This window comes from Phyllostomus discolor, chromosome 5 (genome assembly GCF_004126475.2).
Source record: "Phyllostomus discolor isolate MPI-MPIP mPhyDis1 chromosome 5, mPhyDis1.pri.v3, whole genome shotgun sequence".
NCBI classification, from domain to species: Eukaryota; Metazoa; Chordata; class Mammalia; order Chiroptera; family Phyllostomidae; genus Phyllostomus; species Phyllostomus discolor.
This window is the reverse complement of record NC_040907.2, coordinates 4,589,596-4,610,032: the sequence shown is the minus strand read 5'-3', so window position 1 is coordinate 4,610,032 and position 20,437 is coordinate 4,589,596. Positions and strand designations below refer to the sequence as shown.

The following is a 20,437-nucleotide window of genomic DNA, read 5'->3' as shown; positions in this document are numbered from 1 at the left end:
GTTGCTTGAAATCTGCTCTGCAGGCTGTGACACCAGAAGATCAGACTAGCAATTTGCTTCTTGTCAGCCATATGGGGAGAGAAGAATGTGCACTCCAGCCTACTGGCCCCTCGTGATTTTTTTTTCATGAATATGGGCACAGTGTTCTTGGAAGTGTTTGAATCGTCTCCACGCTGACTTCCTAAATGTATACATTCCACTCATGTTCCAGTGGTAATCTTTGTGTTAAGGACCCGTCAGCATTTTCATTAGCAGTCATCACCTACTTAACAGGGATTTTATAGCAGAATTTATTTATTTTCTTGATAGAGTTCACTAACTTGAGGGTAAGGCCTTATCTCCTTCTCAGGCATTAGGAAGGTAGGTGGAATGGGGGGCACCACTGATAGTGAGAGTGGTCTCGAATCCTCTCCCCCTGCCGCCACCCCCCCACCCCCCTTGCTGCATCTCTAATGCCTAAGACACTTTGCCTCATTGGGCAGATGGTCATCACTGATTTTTAAAATAGATTCTGCCTGCTCTTTGGATCCCTGTGTTTTCTTATAGTACATGAGCTCTATACAAACACAGTAGTTAGAAATATGAGAGAGATCCACACCACTTAAAGGAGTTTGTATGTTAAGCCAGTTGGAATTTTTTTTCAAAATACGGATTTGATGTAGTTACAGGGAGAGCTTTTTAAGGAACATTTTCAAAATAAAACGTGGTGGTGAGAATGTAATGCAAGTGTCAAACCATGGCTGACTTTAACATATCAGCATAAATAGTAAGATTGCTGCTGTCGGCAGGATGATCTTGCTTTTTCATGTTCCACAGAGTCTCGAGTCCATATAGCATGTGACTGATTTGCAGAGTCTTGCTGCAGCAGTTCTTCCAAAATGTTGGCATCCCTTCAAGTTAGAAAGGTAGTCTTGGATCAGTCTTTCAGCTTTTGACACATTGGAAGATTTTCTATCTCCTAGAGGAGAAAAGAAAAATGTGGGAAATGTAAACAAGAATGTTTACGTTTTACAAGAAAAATATGGGAAATGTAAACGGAATCTCTGTTATGACCTGCTCCCCTTGCCCCACACACTTGGTTTTTCTCATAATTTAATTCCCTGTTAGAATAATAATTTCCTGTTAGCTGTGAGGATAAAGACAGATCATTGTTAGGTAGAAGTATCTAGTGTTGTGTTTTTAGACAAAGGCCTGTATTGCTAGGGAATCTGTAGACATTTGAATACATGGACTTGAATTTTCATGGAATTTAAAAAGGTCGGAATCCCCTCAAAACCAGAATTACATACCTTCTGGAGGGTGGGCCCTTTATAATACAGCCCCCCCCCCCCACACACCACTAAGTGAGTGTTCTGGAACCCATCTGTATCAGTGCACCAGCTGGCATTATAGTGAGAGGCTGCATTTGGCTTCAGTGAACTTTTTGGGAAAACTCTTAAAGCACATTTGCCTGTTTCATGATGGGTGATTTCTGAGTGCACCTGTCCACACTGCTGAGTATTCAGCAGTTTTTGACCCAAAATGGCATGACCCTGTGCCCCACCCCTCCCCATTCACCCCATTCTGCCCTGAGTGACTTTATTTGGTTTCCCTGGATGAAAAAAAAGAAAAGCCCTCAAAGGGAAAGGTTTGGCTGATGTGGAAGAGGTAAAACAAAAAAACAGCAGAACAGCAGAAAAACAGCAGAAGGCATCAAAATCAACAAGTTCAAAAACTGCTTTGAAAAAAAAGGCCTTCATAGGTGTATTGAATCAAATGGAGAGTACCTTCCAAATGGAAGTTTAAACATGTAAAGATAAATACACTATTATTAATACAAGTTCTGTTTTTATTTGGGGGGGTTCCCTCTCATATATTATTGAAATCTCTTTTCCACTGAGTTTAGAATCTTTAAGATGCTACCAGCCAATTTGGTGAGGGTTTTCAGGGCCAAAACACAGGATAAGGGAAAGGACAGAAGATTTTACGTATTTAATTGTTGTTTTCTTAATTTTTGTTTCCTTTTTCCTTTAAGTTCTCCATTATTCACAGACAACGTGAATATCCCTTCCCCACAAAAGAATCTAGCAGAAAGCTAAAAGTGGACTGGCCTGCAATTGAGTTATTTCTTTAAAAACTATTTATGAGAAAGTAGCATTTTTAATGTTTGTATTGATAGAACATAACAACTTTCTTGCTAGGATCTTGTATAACTTCTTTCTCTTTTTATATTTTGGTTCAACTTACTTGTTCTTCACATAGTTTTTGAATGACTGCTCTGCAGGATGCAGCATATTTTCCGAGGTGAGGAGTGGTGATGGGTTTGGCTGTTGCCCCAGTGGGGCACCTGGAGAAGACAGGGCTCCCGGAGGCCTGCAGATGTGTGGGTTGGGATTTGGGTTTCAGGATTCAGTGTTGTTTCTAGCATGTGCACATACACACATACGCTCCGTTTTTCGTATGTTGGATATTTGGAAACATCCCGTTTAGCTAGTGAGATACCTATGTAGTTTCCGTTCTGCAATATTAGGCCAACCTGCTGTTACTCATTGAATGGTTCAGTGTCCAGGGTGGAAGGACCTTTGTAAGAGAAATGGAAAGCGAAGAGCAGAGCAGTCCTGCGGGTCATCCTCCACGCCCACCACCATGCCGCCCAGCCCGCTCTCTATGCGGTTGGTTTGTGAGAGAGCCTTTGTTTATGTGGGTTCTTTACCAGTAGTAGAGGTTTTCTATTGAAAATTATTTTGGAGCAGCACTGTCGTGCTTTGCAAATGGATGAGAAGGCATTTCAAAGAAGAACAGGCAGAAAGTCATTAATTGGGGAGGGAAATTCTTCAAGGGACAGCGCTGTGGCTGAGCACTGCCTGACCACAGCTGGAATGCTAGCTGTCCGCGCTGCTCGCTCCATTAGTGGCTGGAGTACCCGTCCACCGTGCTCTGTGAGGGAGGCCGCCGGCAAGGATGCTGACAGGTTCTTTGTGTTTCAGGATGACAAACTGCCTGGCGCTTCAGCCTGTGGTTTTTACCCTTGAGAAGACTGTGTTCTTTCTCTATTTCAGCAATTTTCTTTTCTTATTATTTAAAATATTTTCATTTGTATTTTTTATTGAATTTATTGGGGTGACATTGGTTAATAAAATTACATAGATTTTAGGGTATAATTTTATAATAATCATTTCTATATTGTGTTGTATGTTTACCACTCCAAATCAAGTTTCCTTCCATTACTATTTATCTCCTATCTCCTCCCCCCACTCTTCCAGTGATTTTCAACCTTTTTCATCTCATGGCACACATAAACTACTAAAATTTTGCGGCACAACAAAAAATGTATTTTTTGCCAATCTGACAAAAAATAGGTATACTTTTAATTCATTCACACCAGATGGCTATTGTATTGGCTGTTATCATTTTTTTATTCGACAGTCTAAGGGAAAAGAGGTCAGTGCCCCTGGCTAAATAGTCAGGTATTGCATGTTTTAAAAATGCTTGCGGCACACCGGGTGGAAATGACTGCTCTGTTTGTGCTATTCGCTGAGCATTGAAAAAGCAGAGAGGGCTTTCTTTGCCTTGAGAATCTACCTTCTTGTTTTGTCTGACTTCCTTCTCCAGCTTAGCACATGCTCTGTTATTTGCAGATGGCACAATAAATCCTTAGGCACAAAGCTGTGCTGAGGTTGTGAGAAACAGCTAGAGATGGCCCTGCTCAGTATCACTGCCCAAAATCATGGATACAGCATTTGAGGTCACTTAATCATGGGATCCAGTGCCAGGCAGAGGCTAGGTGTTAGAGAAGGAGTCTTAACCTAGACCCATGTATTTATTTCCAGACACCCATATAAAGAAAAAATCAGTTATCATCTGTTCTTTGGTATAATTGATATCGATGGTAATAGCATGTGCATTATGCACTTAATGGATCACATCAGCTTAGCTCAGTTCTTGTAGAACTGCTTGCTAACTTTCTGATTTTTTTAAAAGCTCTCTCTCTCCCTCTCTTTTAAGGAAAGGTGTTTGCAGTGCTTGTGTTTGATCATGGGGATTTTCAGGTTGAGGATCATTGATCCATCTGACTGAAACCAGCTTCAGACAATTCGTGCACTCATAAATTGCATGAAAATTCTTGGCAAATCATTTTGGCTTTAAGAGATTACTGGGCATATATTCCAACTGAGATTTTAACATTGCTCTTGACTTAGGGTCTCATCTTTCCCTTTCCAAATAAACCACTTTATTTTGGGGCTAACTATAGGCATCTGTATAATGTTAGTTCCTTAAATAGCTGCTTAATTAATGAGATGAGGGGAATACTTATGAGTATTTACCCTTGTTTTGAAAATCATTAAAAGGAATCATCAGATTTTGTGTGTGTGTATGAGACTTAAATTCCAAATTGTTTCTTAGAATATATTCTTTTAGTTGGATCAACTTAATTTTTATGAGTGATAAAGAAAAGAATGAGACTACTGTAACTGAACACAATAGAAAAGAAAAGATTGACTCTACAATAAATTTTCATGCTTTTATTTTTTCAATGAATTATAGAAGTCTGTTAAAAACAATGTTTTTGCCATTCTGTGTTTTTTTATGCAAAACAAATTCTTAAGTTTTGTCACTTAATTTTGAAATGAGCTCAGGTATGAGTTTCAAAACACCAATAGAGATCATTTGATACAGTAACCTGTTTAATAGAGTACTAGCCTAGTGCATTGGAATCTCACGTGAATTTATAGCTTTGGATCAATTTGAGTTGCTATGGTAACTTTTTTAACCAGAAAGAGGTGACTTTTTATCTAGTAATAAGGCATTAGTAAGTAAATGTGTTAATTCCATATGTCAGATTTCAGAATCTGCTCCCTCAGTCTGCCGTAGCCCTCATGGCGGTGATTCTCAAGCCAGGAGTGCGAGGCAGCTTCCAGCAAGGCTGCAGGCAAGTGCTTAGGCAAAGGGATGCCAGCGGCTGTCCTTGACACACCACTGTGTTCCTTTCTTCCTTTCCCTGACAGTTACGTCCAGGGGTATTTACAGATAATCATTTTCTTGCACGTGAGTTTGCAGTGAGAAATGAAAGAATGTGGATGCTCTCTTTGTTCCTGGAAAGTGTTTTTTATATATAAGTTAATAGCTGCTTTATGTCTCAGTAATAGCTGCTTTATAGTAAGGATTGTGTTGATTATGAAAAGAATATATACAGCTTTTCTTTATGTAAAAAGAATAAAGTTGCATGTAGTTTCCACTGTCTAAGCATCTGTCATTTACTTCAGTTTTGTCTGGTTTTACCAACATGAATGCCAGACATCAGTCCTTGGTGGAGGCAGAGAATACTGAAGTGAGTAAGTTTCTCTGAGCTCCAAAACTTGAAAATAGTCATGTGGACAGTGCAAGACCACCTGACTGCCAAATGACTGAACAAAAAGGGGAATATAAATGGTCAGTTATATGTAAAAGATAAGAGATGTTGCCATTTCTTTACAGAGGAGCCATGAGAATTACTGCTGCTGGAGGTAACTCATTCTAAGGTTGCAGGTGCTGGTAGAACAGAGGCATAAGGTGGGTTTGGCGTGGACTGAGGTAGGGGTGTTGGTATTTCTTTGGGAGAGTGTAGCCTAGGGGTGGATGAGGTGTGGTTTGGGACCAGACCATTGGGTACAAAAATTTTCTGTCACATGGTCTTTAAGAAGAATGTGTAAATCATTAGTTAAGGAAGTGATCTATTAATTTTGAAGCCAGAGAATAGTAGCTAGGTATGACATTGTTGCATATGAGATAGGACGAAGAGGCCATATAGACTGTCATTTGTGTTCAGGTTGAGTGGAATGAGTAAATAACTGATATCTAGGGATTGGAAATACTGGTAGTTGGGTCCAATAGGGATTAGAACACAGAAACCAAGACCCTTGTGTTGTCCCAAAGTTGTGCAAGTTAGAGCTATAGTTTTTACCTAGGAATGGGTTTCTTCTGTTTTTACTTGAATACCAAATTAGGGTAAGAGGAGATGTATGTGCCATAGTGGGAAGACTTCTCTTGTTTTTTTCTTAAGATGATTAGCATATTAAATGGATGTTGCCTGAATGTTGACCAGAGTTATTTAGCATCCTTGATTCTGGAGTAAGATAGAAAGCTTAGTCCAGTTCATTCTCGAGCTGCTGTTTGACATGAATATAGGGATCGAATCTCTGTTGATGACTCTGCATCTGAGTGGAGAAATCAGTTGGGGAATTCCGGATGCCTAAATGATTCCTTCTTTTCCTGGAGTGACTTTGGGCTACAAAAATCCTGATGTCTTTCTGAAAGAAATGTCCTTTTAGTGAGGGCTGTCTGCATGATCTACCTCTTAGTTGGGTGTGCTAGCGCTTGTGGCGGGACTGCTGTGTTGCTATTTCTCGTCTCTGAACTTCTAGTAAAATAATCCGTGACTGTCTTGTCCTACGTTTTATAATGATCTTAGGTTGTAATGTGGTGAGTTTTTATATTTTTTTATAACCACTGCTCAACTTAAAGTCATTGCATTTTCAAAACAAAGTATCTTAACCTGCTATTTTTAAAAAGCAACCTTTTAGACTCCAGAAGTTGAGAGCATCAAACATGCTCACCCAACCTTTGCCGTGTCAGATGTCTTTTAAGAAAGTGTTCTTCCTCCCAAAATGGAATTTGGTTTCTTTTTTCTAAAAGAGAAAAGAGACTTCATTCCATCTCTCATTGGCTTTTTTGGTTTTCTTTACAGTTAGAAAACAAAATGTGTTTAGGTTAAAATTTATAGGAAGTTATCCATAAAAGATTAAGTTTCTTCTTTCTTGGTTTAGGTGACAAGATTATAGTAATGGCACGTTCAAGCTAGTTGTCTTTCCATTTCATTTCATTCCTCACAAAGTAGTGACTGAAAATAAAGTAGCACTTGGCAAACCTGTTTCTCCTTGCGAAGACATGGGAGCTTCTGTTTGAGTAAGATATTCAGGATTCTGTCCTGGCTCTTACCATGTACAAAAGGAGGCAGTAGGGAATCTGTTTGAATTCTCAAGCATCTGAGTTATTTTAAGACATACTCCTTATGAAGGATCATAGCGAAGGTACTTTGAACAAGTGCCTTCATCTGAATGTGGATAATCCCATGGATTTTCCTCCTCCCCCTTGTCCAGGGATCCTAAAAACAATAATTGAGGCCTCAACAGAAAAGTGGTCAAAAAGAACCCAAGAGCTCTTTCCCTCTAATTTAAAATTACTTGTAATTTAATATCACCTTTGAGAAAAATTTTTCTCTAAAATGTATGTGCTTTGTCATTTATTTAGTTATGCAGTAGCTTAGTGGGCCCTGTGTTTGTTCCCTTAAAGGAAAATGCCATTGTTTTAAAATTTCTTTTTCTTTTAAAGACTGTGTGTATATCGAGAGTCGGAGGCCAAACACACCATATTTCATCTGTAGCATTCAAGACTTCAAACTGGTAAGCATTTTTTAATGTGCTGTTGATTCTACTCTGAACCTTCTCTTTTTCCAGTTCCATTGGCTGTCTCTTGATTGCTTGTCCATCTTACTGACGTGATACCCAGTTTCCTTTCCGAGTGCTGACTGCCTGGTGGCTGTGGTGCTCACGTAAGGCAGTCACCAGTTTCACCTTTTTAGTTTTGTAACACTTAGAGTTATAAAGCTGTACTGTAAATAATGTGTGTGATGTTTTTTTTTCTTTTCATAGCTATTTTGACGACAATTTCAGAGATTCTCTTGAGTTTCTGAAGTAGTTTGTTTCTTCTCAGCCATTGTGAAGAACCTGAAGAAAAGTAAATTTGGCATTTGATGAGTTGGGAAAAAAAAGAATGTAAATGGGCCAGAGACTAGTTTCAGTGGTGACTATAATTAATTTACTTAGATATTTTAGCGAGTACGGAGTGTATCTTGAATCTTTTTGGCAAGTCTCCCAGTCATGGAGGTTGGGGGAAGGAGGTCTGGCTCGGGGCCAGTGTATCTGTAATACTTCCTCATTAAAAATTGCCCCCAAGTCCATAAGTATTGATGTTGCCCGTTATGATATGTATCTTGCTTTCAGACCAGTGGTTCCCACACTAGGGGTTTTGGATCCCTGGATATCTGTAGAGATTTTGCAAAGATCTGCAAGTAAGCATTCTCAGCCTCAAATAAATAAATGTACCTCACATGTCCGTACAACTACTTTTCAAATGTATTAATATTCTGTGATTTTGAAAAATTTACTTATTTGTGACAATACACAATTAAGAATCACTATTTATTAGATATTTTCCTCAAACAATTGATAAGTGAACTACTATTAAAATGCTGTTATTTGGGGGTCTTTTGAAACATTTAGATCCTAAAAAGGGGGATGGTTGTACTTGAAGGTGGGGAACTACTGTCTAGTCTTAAGTGAGAGAAACCCTAATCCTAATTTGTAGGGGTATTTATCCGTGTTTGTGCGTGTCCTTATTTCCAAAACCCTTTGAAACTTTTGACAATATTTGTGTTCTGACACACATTGTGATATATAAGTTTAAAGAAAAGTAATGTAGCCTGAAGAGATCTTTAATTCTGCACCTTCCTTGTTTCTTTTTATCATTTTAATAACCCAAAATATCCATATAGTGTATTATGATCTAGTTAGTTAAAAAATTGCATGCCATTTTTCTTTAAAAAAGTATTGCATAAGTAATACATGCTTATTGTTTTAAAAGAAAGTCAAACGTGCCATTTTCTTCAAGGTCTGTCCACGGTAAGCTGCTTTTAATTTCCCTGGTTGTTTTATAAGGTGGTCTTGCAGTTTAATCTTCTAAAGATGCTTTTTATTCAGATTTTATGTCAAACTTTTATCATTTTTAGAGGTCTTTGCAATTTATAAAATGTTTCCTTCCAAAGATTTGTTTTTTACAGATGCTGCATTAACATATGAAAATCTGGTGGTGGCCTCGACTCCTTGAGAGTTTCCTTTTGCTAGTGACTGCCGCTACAGCTCTTTTCCTAGTCATTGTCTCTGTGTGTGATTCTTACCAAGTGTAAGACCAATGCACCATAGAAAAGGTGTAGCTGTGAAATAAAATTGCAAAGATCTTTTTTTTACGTATTAGGATCTGAGCTCCTTTTGTACAATTTTTGCACATTAGCTGCTGCCTTTATGTTTGAACAGTGTTGCTCATGAAATGCTGATTACAATGTGATAGTTGCTGTTCGTGGCAGAGGTTCCTGCTGAGTTACAGTAATTGCTCAGGGTATTAACAGCAATAAAAGCTGAAGCTTCTGTCATCAGTATCAGTCTAGTACAACACATTAAAGCTGTGTGCAAAAACAATGTGGGAAGTAGGTTGCAGTTGGATACCTTTTTCTAAATCACACACTGCTATGTCTTGTGTTTTTGTTTGAATTCTGCATTCTGCATGTATCATAATTGTGTAAGAGTACCAGAGATGATGAAATATTCACTACTGGAAGGGATACAGTTATTGTCTGGATATCTGCTTCTTTCTTTGGTTCCCAATACTATTTCCAAAAAGGTAACCTAATAGATGAAAACAATCATTGGGAGTTTTTCCCCTTCAGCTTATCCAAGCTATAAGGGGAAAAGATGAACAGAAGGAAATACGTGTTTTTTTTTCTCTGCAAGATTTTAAAAAGAAGAAGTTGGAGTTGGTTTTGCCCACAGGAAATACCATGTGTGGCATGTGGAGCGATGGGAAACAAAAACCCAGTAGCTTTGAAAAGTTACTGATTAATTATGTATTTTATCTTTTTAGCTTTATTTGGTTTGGGGTTGTAACTATGAGATATATTTCTTTGTTTACACCATTAATTAGAATGAATCCTTTTACCACAGCAACTTTGTGAGTTTAGGTATATTTTGGGACTATAAAAAAACTGGGCAAATGCCCTTTATGGTACATGTTAACTAAGAGTACAGTGTTGAACACATCAGAGGCTAAAGAATTGAGAAGTGGAATAAAGAAACAGCTACCACCAGTCCCTAGCACAGTGCTAGTGCATCGAACTGACGGTCCTTGGTAACAGTTCGTGAACTAGTTCAGTGTGAGATAAGAAGGGTCTTATAGGGATCTGGTTGTCCTCCTGTAGAATCTGAGTCCATGACATGGAACATAGCTGCTTCTACTGACCAGATTTACCTCTGTTGTCCTGGTAGACTGTTAAGCAATTGTCCCATTTTACTCTCAAAGGTGTCCCTATTCGGATGATGGGTTTTATGGGGATGGGATCCATGACTTCTGTTTCATTAACATTTAACCATCAAAACACGTCAGGCCTCTCTGTCCTACATCGGTAGATATATTTAGAGCCCACACTTTCACAGGGGTAAGTGAAAGCTGTGATGGTGAAAAAATTGAGTTCCCAACAGAACTGAGGTTTTTGGAGATAGCATTTTCAAGGGAAGGGAATTAGGGAATTATGTGTTCTATCAGGAAGCTTTTATTCGCTCAGGAAGTATTCATTAGGTTGGGCTTATTTACAAACTGGGAAATCTGGGTTTGTTTGACTACAATGACAAAACTGTCTGCAACATGACAAAAACAGGGGCTTGAGGGCAGGAGAGGTAAGGTTGAATTATGGATAGTGTATACTTAGAAGCAGGAAGAAAGAGGGATCATCAATTAAATAAGGCAGCTTTGCCCCTTAGGCTTCTGAACTACATATTAAAGCAGTTGGCAAAATCTTCACCTCTTTGAAAGAACAGTAGCGTGGAATGGCAATCTATGATCTTTGTGGCCTGGCTTGAAAAGATGAACTAAGAGACTGAGAAGTTAGAGGAGGTTGGGGCGGGGGGTGGCAAAGTTGATAGGATGTATCAAAAATTGCCTCAATGCAGAGAGGGTCGGGGCAGGCATAAACAGGCCATAGGCAAGCTGCTGTGCTCAGACAGGACGCCAGGGAAAGAAGAGGACTGGAGCGACTGCAGGGCCAAAGGGAGAGAGCGCAGGCCTCCTTGAGCTCCCCTGATGCTGTTACCTTTTGGAGTCTTATCCTCGTTCGTTCCTCTCATTGAATGCCTCTTCTTGGGTAGCTTGAGCTGATCTCTAGTAATTGTAACTGCAAGAGCCTAGCGTTAACCCTTTCCTTTGCTGCACTCCCATAGCTTTCCTGAGTCCCTGTGTGACTTGTTTCTGTGAGGATTTTGCTCCTGAATGAGTCAGTATCACCAAGAAGCATTATATCCCAGAGTGCAATTAAGAATGTTTTGGGTTGTAATCAGGGTCTTTGACAGGCATTTATTGAAAACTTGTGTGTTCTTCGCTGAGCACAGCGCCGCAGTGGGGGCTGGAGAGTGGGAGGTGCAGTTCCTCCCCAGGTGATCGTAGGGGCTGAGGGCACGCAGCTGTGGCGCTTTGGGTATCAGTCCCCTTTGGAGAGCACTGAATGGGATTGATTTGGAGGAAGCCACTCACTTTTTGTCCCCAAAGAAAGATTTTTTCTTTTTTATAGAAATCCAGGCCTTAATAGTAGAGTTAATGTGCTATCTAGAAATAAGCATGGGCTCTGAGAATTCTCAATAAGAAGATCATTGAGATTAGCAATTTTCCTTCAGTGTAACACCGAGAAGTTCCCGTTTGGGGTCTAACAGTAGTAGTTCATACTTAATAATTCATTCACGAGCAAGTAATTGAAACTGTTTCTTTAATATCTACATGGGAATTCTGTGTGGATTCCTAATGAGTTTCTGTCATTCATACAATAGAAAAAGTAAGATTTTGGTTTCTTAAGAGTTATATAATTATCTATTCTTCAGTTATATGAAATGAACTTCCAAGTAGGATATGTAATTATTACAGGTATTATTTTGAGCAAATAACGTTGATTCATTTTGGCTCTTATTTGGTTGATTAAAACTGGGAAAGTTATTGTTAAAATTATATACCTGGTCTAGGCATTCCTCAGAGTTAGGGATATGTCATTAGGGATATTATGGTATTTTCAGTTGACTGTTTAGGGCTCAGTGTGCTGTTATAGCTCTGCATGGATGAGTGTGTTACTGTGTCATTTATGTCCCTAACAGCATGCATCCTAAGTACTGATTGTGAATGCAGAATAGCTAAAGCCTTAGTTTGCCACTAGTTATCTTGGAGCAGGCAAATCTCTATTACTGCTGCAAATGTGGGGGTCAGATTATTCAAGATTTAATACCGTGTGAGCAGCTGGGGGAGGAACATTTGGAATTCCTCATTCTGATTCCTGGTCTGTATTCTACCTCAAGAACTGGTTGCAACAAAGAGGAACTGCAGAAAAATTAGCTTCAGCTTAGGTTCCATTTACCTTTGAAATTGTCCTCTGTACACCAAGTTGTTTCTTAGAAAGTGAATTAAAAGTAAGAAGCTGCTATTCCTTCTTTAAAATGAAAACTTAACTGAGGATAAGTACTTACATTTTCTCATTTTTCTTTAGAGATCTTTACATAGATAATGCTGGGAGATGTGAGGGGCTCATGCACATGCACTCTTTGTGCACACATACATACATACATGTGTGCACACAGTGAGTTAGTTACCATGCGTGCATCATCCACATTGTAGTATTAGATAGACCTTGTATTAAGAACTTTTTTTGGGTGGGGTAGGAAGTCCACATTAATTTGAACATGGCTGATTCAGAATTTGGGGTACTTCTCGGGAATGAGATGAGGGATGGTAGAGTTCATGAGTTGACAGCTTGGCATTGACATCAGTTTGTTCCATCAGTTGCTGTCTTTCATGACCTTGGGCAATAATACACTCAGCCCTCCTAACCCTGCTTTATTTAACTATGAAGGGGATATAATGCACCTACTTCGCAGGTAGATTGTTTTTTAGATTAAAAGGTCAAGTCTACAAAGTGGGTAGCACAGTGCCTGGGCCATGGAATGATAGTGATCATGATGTTGATGTGTACTTGGTGCTTTAGGGTTAAGCTTTGTGAGAGGAGAAACCACACCAGTTTTATTTGTTGATGTACTGTATACTGAGCACTCAGCACATTGCCTGGCCCACATGTGATCCACAATAGATACTTATTGAATATTGAATAAACTAGCATTTCTGTGGAAAGAACTTACTGGTTAAAGATTTCTAAAAAGTTTAGTAATAGTTTGATACAATGCTTGCATTAGCTACTGATTAACTTTGTTTGTTAAACAAGCCAAAGGGATCTTTTTCTTTACCTTTTGTTAAGCTTGCAGTTTGTATTAGTTTATATATCAGTATTTAAATAATAAAACTCTATTCTTAAAATACTTTAAAACTGCATTTCTAATTTTCTTCAGGTAATTTACATTAGTGTAGCTGATATGAAAAATGCCTTACAGTATGATGATTTTGTTTCTCTGTGAAGCAGCAGTTGTTTATCTTCTTTTGTTTTTCATAGTCCCTCAAATTAGCCCTGCAGAATTGAGTATTGTATTTTTTAAAAAAAATATCTGTAGCTCCTTCTTCTGCTTACACTCTTGGCTCATTCCCTACACAAAGGTCAGTAACACCCAGTTACAGCTTTGTTACTTGAGTGTAGTGTTGGATAAGGAAGTGAAAACCATGAAGTTTGTTATCAAGCGATTTCAGCTTATAGAGTGAGGAATTAAGTATTACTTAAAGAGACAATGAGATATAGAGCTGAGGCAATTCTTTAAAAGTCATTGTTCCTTCCTGTTAGGTTGGTTGTTCTCACTGCCAGGAGTGAGTGTGTCAGCGTGGCAGGACTCTTCTGCCATGATTTATCCTTCATGAAAAGGCGGGCATTGCTGATCTGGTGCTATGGGATTCTTCTGGAAGGCCACAACCGCCCCCCCTCCTTCTTTGTTTAAAATAAAGGCTTTGGTTGTTTAGTTGTTATCCATTGTAATAAACTACAATGGGTTGTTGGGCTTACAAGATGCCATGTTTGGAGTAAGTCACCAGTAATAAATACAGTAAGTTCTTATGAGTTTTCATTTAACATTGTTGATAGGTTCTGTGAATTTAAGGGAAATGACTTGTAATGAAATCAGTTTTACCATAGGACAGTTGATATAAATAAGAATTAAGTTCCTCTGACATCTCATCAATGTTATAATGAAAAGCGATGAACAATGATGAACAAAATGATTATGTTTGAGGACTGCTGCATATGTTTGAGGACTAAATGTCCTTTTCACATGTAACTTTGACGTTTATGATTATATTTAACACTGTAAGAAGCAAGAGCAAGATGCATGGCCTGAGCTCTGAGTCTGATGGGCCGGGGAGACGGTGCTGTGCGTCTGCTGTGGACCCCTTCCCTGGGCCTGGAGCCGTCATGTTGAAAGTTGTTTTGAATAACCACAAGCCATTTTGCATGACGTGAATGTCACCTTATAAATGCAGTAGGGTATTCACGTACTTGAAAATCAAAATGAGACTTTGGGAATAAATCTCGGAGCATGTTACTGGCCCTATTTACTCAGCTTCTCAGCAGTCTTTTTTCACTCATGACTGACAGTCATTGTACATAACGTGGGCTTTAAAGTCTTAATGGCTCTTGGTTACTGTGAAGTTAGTAATTCATTTTGCCCTACTTTATTTGGATTTTAGGACTCTAAGAAATCATTGAAAAAGTTTTATTATATTTATCTTTGTAAAATATTTATTTATAATGTTATTTACTAAGTCTATTCTCTATATAAATTTTTTCAGTGAGGAAAACTCTGGGTATTCTAATTCTTTTAAGAGGAGCTTAAGAAAGGTTGAGACAATTTGATATTTGCAGAGAGCTGCCATGCAAGAATATTTGTAAAGTCTTGTCATTCAAACTCAACTCCTTACACCTGGAAATTTGTAATTCGGATGTGGATGTGGATGTGGATGTTTGTATTAAGAACCAGCTCAAAATAGTCCAAGAAACATCATGAGAAGAACTGAAATAAAACTAGGGAAACTGAGATACTGTGTCAATGTTTTCTGATTCACAAATAAGAACAATGGTATGCTTTGAAGTGATGCCTTTTTTAATGTTTAGAATGTTTTAATAATTAATTGAACTCTTGCCTATTAACATAATGCCAAGGTGCTTAGAAATGCTTTACTAGGCGTCTTTGTTTAAAACCCTTGATTTGTATGACTAAGGGATTTATTTGAGTGGTCTGATTAATTGAATTCCTAGTGCAAGAGATTAAACAGAAATTCATTTCTATTTGATGCTTATGGCAAAAAAATATTGAGTATACTGTACATTCTTGTACACAATTGAATCTTTGATTTGGGTTGTGCAGTGTTGGTATGGGGAGGAGGGAGGTGTGTGGTGGTGAAGGTCATGGTTGTGACACTTGATTCCATCGTGTGCTATAACTGAGGCAGTAGAAGTCCAGACAGTGACCGCACAGAATGTGCGGAGCTCGGGGTGTGCTGTAGAAGGATGATCTGTAGAGAAAGAAAGTGAAACCACTATGGTGAAGACATTCCCAAAGTTAGCTTGTTTCATGGGACTTGTCTTTTTTGTTTGTTTTAAAAGAGACATGGAGCATATTAAACCTTGACTTATAGGAAGTTGTTAGAGTGATTCTTTGCTTCTCAAAAGGAGTTATATGACAAGGCTCCATAAATATGATTTAATATTAAAATATTGTCTGTAATTTTTAAACAACTCTAAGAACAGAGATCTTGGATAAGCATTTAGATTTTTATGGGGTTTTTAGTTCATTTAAAGTCTCATGAAATTGAATTGGTTGGTTTGTTAGAAATGTTATGTACTCTCGAGAATGTTGGAAAGGGATCATATTCAAACTGTTATCTGAGGTATCTTTTTTGATACTTAAAAGTAACATGCTGGCTTTCAGAAGTTGATCTCTAATCCTTTACTGGTTTTAAATTTTTTTATAGTTTCTTTAAAAAAAAGTGATACATACCAAACTGGTTTTGCCCCTAAAAGAAATGTCTTTCTTGGACTTGATGCTTTGTGCCTGTTCATTCTACTTACCTTATAGGCACTGAAAAGATTAAAATTCATTGGAATGGGTCTTTTTTTTCCTCTGATATTAAGCTTTTGTCTTTTCCCTTGCCTTTAGCTTTACAAAATTAAACTAGGACTTTGAAAAAAATGGTAGGATCTTTCTTTGATACCCCTAATGCCTTTAATATTTCCTTATTAAGTATATGTCTTAGAACTTTAGCCTCTTTCATTAGAAAACGCTTCTGAAAGCTCACTTTGTCTGCTTGTGGTTCATTTTACGGTTGTGTTTATCTGATACCACAGAAATTCTTATTTTAAGTACAGCATACCACTGTTACTGTGCTTTGGCACTGTGTCATAATAACTTGGTTATTTTGAGGGGCACACACCATACTGCTTTGTGACAGGATCTAGATTAAAGAGTAAAGCTGGAAGGGTCATAGTTTGCTCATGCTGAGCTACAGAAACAGTTTTGATTAAAGCAGCAAGGTTAACTTCAGTGGTAGAACACATTCTCTGAGATTTCAGAGGCCATCTGCTAAAGGATTTGTGCAGATACGTGCTTGTGTGCTGAGTGCCCCTAGTAACCAGGGTATGAGGGGACGTTGGGCACGTTAACTTAAAACTTTTTTCTTTTTTAGGTACACAACTCCCAGGCCTGTTGCAGATCTCCAACTCCTGCTTTGTGTGACCCCCCAGCATGCTCTCTGCCGGTGGCGTCACAGCCACCACAGCATCTTTCTGAAGCCGGGAGAGGGCCTGTAGGGGTAAGGAGAATCCCGTTTTTAAAAGCTGTCAATATTTTATATCCATAGGGTATAAAATAGGAATATTACCTCCCTCCCCAGAGCCCCTATAAAAATGTGCTGTATTATATGTGTTTTTAAAGGAGTAACAAGTACATGCACAGAGGAAGCAAAATACGGGACTTGCCTTACCCCTCTAGGACAGTTCCAGAAGTTAGCGGGGTTTGGTGGTGTAGGGTATTTGGCACCAGCAGAGAGCATGCTGGGCTGCTGCAAGGAGCAGGAGCTGGCAATCAGCAGCGAGTATGGATGTTGGCAACTGAAATGGGGAAAAAAGGGGGTAAGTTTGAGACCAAGTGTGGAACGTGCATTTCCCCAGGACCATTGGGACTCATGGCCACCCACCAATCTAAACTTTTTGGGTACTGTCCTCTCAGGTGACCGTTTGTAGAGTATTGCTCAGGGGTAGCTAGGCTTTTCTACAATGGCAGATACAGAATAAAACACTTCGAAAAGTGCGGGTTGGGGTGTAGGTGTAGTGCCCTCAGTTGTACTCTGGTAATTCCTCTGTTCCCTGGTGGGAATGTGGGATGTGCATGAGAGTATAGCAAGATGAAATGTCCTTAGTTAGTTATCCCTTAGAACACAGGACTCAGAGGTAGTGATCCATGAGGGCTGTTTTTGTCTTATTTCTTGCCTTTTCTGAAAGCTGTGTATACACCTGTCATTTCCTTCCTTTGTGAGGATTTAATGATAAAGCCTTTCCTAAAGACAGGTGTAATTGTTCTGAGCAACTGCTGTTAGTCACTAAAGAAGTTAAGACCTGTCTTTCTCTTGCATGTAATCTGACTGTGGGGCTCAAACTCACATTCAATGAGAAAATAACAAGAAAATAGCCATCACAGATGCACACGCACAATACAAGATGCTAGTGATATGTAATGAGTTGTTCAATTGCAGCGTAGAACATCGAGATCTTGAGACTAAGAGACGAGACTGCTCCGCATGGGTGATAGCACTAGGAAAGTTTTGTGACGGTAGGTTTTTGAGGAGCCGGGTATGGGTTTTTTGTTGTTGTTTATTTTAAAGATTTTGTTTGTTTATTTTTAGGGAGAGGAGAAGGGAGGGAGAAAGAGAGGGAGGGAAACATCAATCAGTTTGTCTCTCACACGCTCCCGTCAGGAGACCTGGTCCCTAACCCCGGCATGTGCCCTGACTAGGAATTGAACTGGCAGTCTTTCATTTTGTGGGATGATGCCCAGCCCTCCACTGCGTCATACCAGTCAGGGCTGTGTATGTGTTTGATACATCAGTACCACGTGGACAGGCAAAGTGGAGGAGACTTCCAGGTGTATATGTCAGCCTGTTCCTATAAGCAACATAGGCAGTGAGCCTGGTGAAGCTGGGAGTTGCAAGGAGAAGACCACAGGACAGCAATGAAGAGCACAGGTTAGTGGGTCTTGGGAGGCAGAGGTGGGGATATAAAATGGTACCAGATTATAAAGGATCTTTAAAAGGTCAGAAAGGTGAGATGTTTATGTGAGAGGCAGAAAAGAGCCTTTATAAGCTTTTTTAATTTCCTGCAAGCTAATTTGCAAATCACTGCTTAAGAAGATTCATTGGGCAGCAGAAGGCAGTGTAGAGTGGGGAAAGACTGTGTAAGTTTCAATTAGGTGGCTAGGGCTGTCATCCAGGCATAAAATGAAGAGGAGCAGGACAGTGGCGATGGGGATATTAATAATTATAACAATCAGGAAAAATTGTCACAACAACAACTTCATGTTTAGGTAGTTGCCAGTGTAATTTATCAAGAATTAGACCAGCGTAAAGGTTCACATTATGGAAGCCTTGGAATTCTTGATATAATAGCCATTCACAATGTAAGATGAAACGCAGTATAGTGGATAAAAGTCTAATTTTAATCCCTGAAGAGAGATATTGACATTTTAAGGGACAAATTAGCAGCATCCCAACTTGACTACCATTTCAAAAGCTTCAGCTTTTACCAATTACCATATTGTTTCCATATATATATCTAAGAAATGGTTTTTACCTTTCAGGCTGATGTTTTCTTCTCTAATCAGTGTGGATGTTATTGTTAGACTGTTTGATTTACCACAGTAGTCACTAACCAGGATTTGCTGAATAGATCTAAATTTTTTTTCCCTAATAGTAAGCTTTTTCTATTAGCCTTAGTGATGACCAGTATTTAATTTTTTTTATCAGCAAAAATACTGTGTTCACTGGAGATTTAAATAAGTTCATGATTGGTGCTGTACTCAGATACCATCATGTGTAGGTTTGAGAAGATTCTGTGAGAAGATGATAAATCTTTCAGTCAAGATGATGCTGCATAAAGCTAACAGTATTGATTGTTCTTTAACAACACTTCGTGCTGCCAAGTCCTTTGAGCTGGATCTGAATCAGATGCAGTTGGCAAAGCTCCCCCAACCCCATGTGTGGAGTGCTCATAAATTCTGCAGGCACACAGATCTAATACAGTGTAATGAGAGAGCTGCTGGGGAAAAATTGATTACAGGGTTGCAGACAATATCATTAACGTTTCTTGCCATGATACACCAGATGTCTTCCCTAATAGACTATTTTTGTTAATTTAGTTTTTATAGGATGGCATTGATTGCATCATAATTTCACTTTCTTTGCATATTCAGGTATATGTGATCTGTGTTTCTACACTGATGAGTGCAGCAACTCATAAGATTTAATTTTGTAAATTTCTAACTCGTTCATTTTTAAAGTATCAGTGCTGGGAAGACAGCATTTTTACTTGTTGTTGAGACTCTGTTAGCTTGGATGTCTTCTAGCAGAATACTGTGTTTACTGGTAGTTTGGGGCCAGTGAGGGAGGTGAGATGGCAAAGAAAACATTGCCGAGACCCTCTGTGGACTGGGCAGAGATGACCCTCCCACCTCACCCTGATCCCAGTGTAAGCACGACAGACTCTCTAAAGCGGAGGTGGTGCAGCCATTTAACGGGGATGCACTTTCCTTTGCACTCTTGTGGGTGGAGCTCTGCAGGCTGGGGTCATTGGCTGCACCTGTCCCCTTCCCCACTTGGAGATCAAGGACTAGTTAGGGGGTTCATTAGCATTTTAAGTTTTTAGTTATATCTTTTCATGTTTAAGACCTCTGTCAAGTGGCTAACATGCATAATATGAATAAGACAGAGGGTTGAGCTATTTTATATGAGTCATTTTTTTTAACTACCAGTTTCGTTTTTGGTGCATTATCTTTTAGAGAACATATTTTATCTCTTGACATGTTCTTGTGTTAATTAACTTTTCTAACCCTTAGTTTTCTTACTTTTCTTACTTTGACAATGGGTATAATGTTACTAGCTACGTCAAAGGGTTGTTGCAAAGATTAATGAAATAATTCATTAAATAGCATATAATAAGCATTCATTAAACATTATCTGTTAGCACACAGATGTTTGTCATATAAATTCAGATTTTAAATAAGTTACCCATGTTGTAGACATTCTTAATCTAGATATAGGCCCCTAGGTGGGCTCTTTGAGTTTAAGAGGGTTTCCTGAAATTCCTTGGAAAGTCTTACATGTAAGTGCAATTTTCTGGAGAGAGCATACTTTTCAACCATAGGAGCTAACTGATAGATTCCTAGAATGTTGAAAAAAATTAAAAAAATTAGATTAGGAACTGTGGATGAAGTGGTGTTGATAGTGTGGTGTGAACCTTTTTAGTATCAATAGATTTTGTTTTCCTGTTAGTACTTGTGGTGGTTATTTATACCTTTAGTGCTCTTTCGTTTAAAAAATGCATGGCCGACAGCTACTGTGAGTTCCCTTTTCTTTGGGTGCG

At 38.8% G+C, this 20,437-nt stretch overlaps 1 protein-coding gene across 5 annotated transcripts in view; it reads left to right on the top strand.

The window, feature by feature from the left end:
* RERE (arginine-glutamic acid dipeptide repeats) overlaps nucleotides 1-20,437 on the top strand; it is a 398,807-nt gene that overhangs the window by 175,737 nt on the left and 202,633 nt on the right. For 4 of the 5 annotated variants that reach the window (XM_036025254.1, XM_036025256.1, XM_028512358.2 and 1 more), the window contains 2 exons: nucleotides 7,348-7,418; nucleotides 16,492-16,617. In XM_036025254.1, coding sequence (XP_035881147.1) covers nucleotides 7,348-7,418; nucleotides 16,492-16,617 — 197 coding nt within the window. The remainder of the gene's footprint in view (nucleotides 1-7,347; nucleotides 7,419-16,491; nucleotides 16,618-20,437) is intronic. The other variant, XM_036025257.1, reaches the window with a different exon arrangement.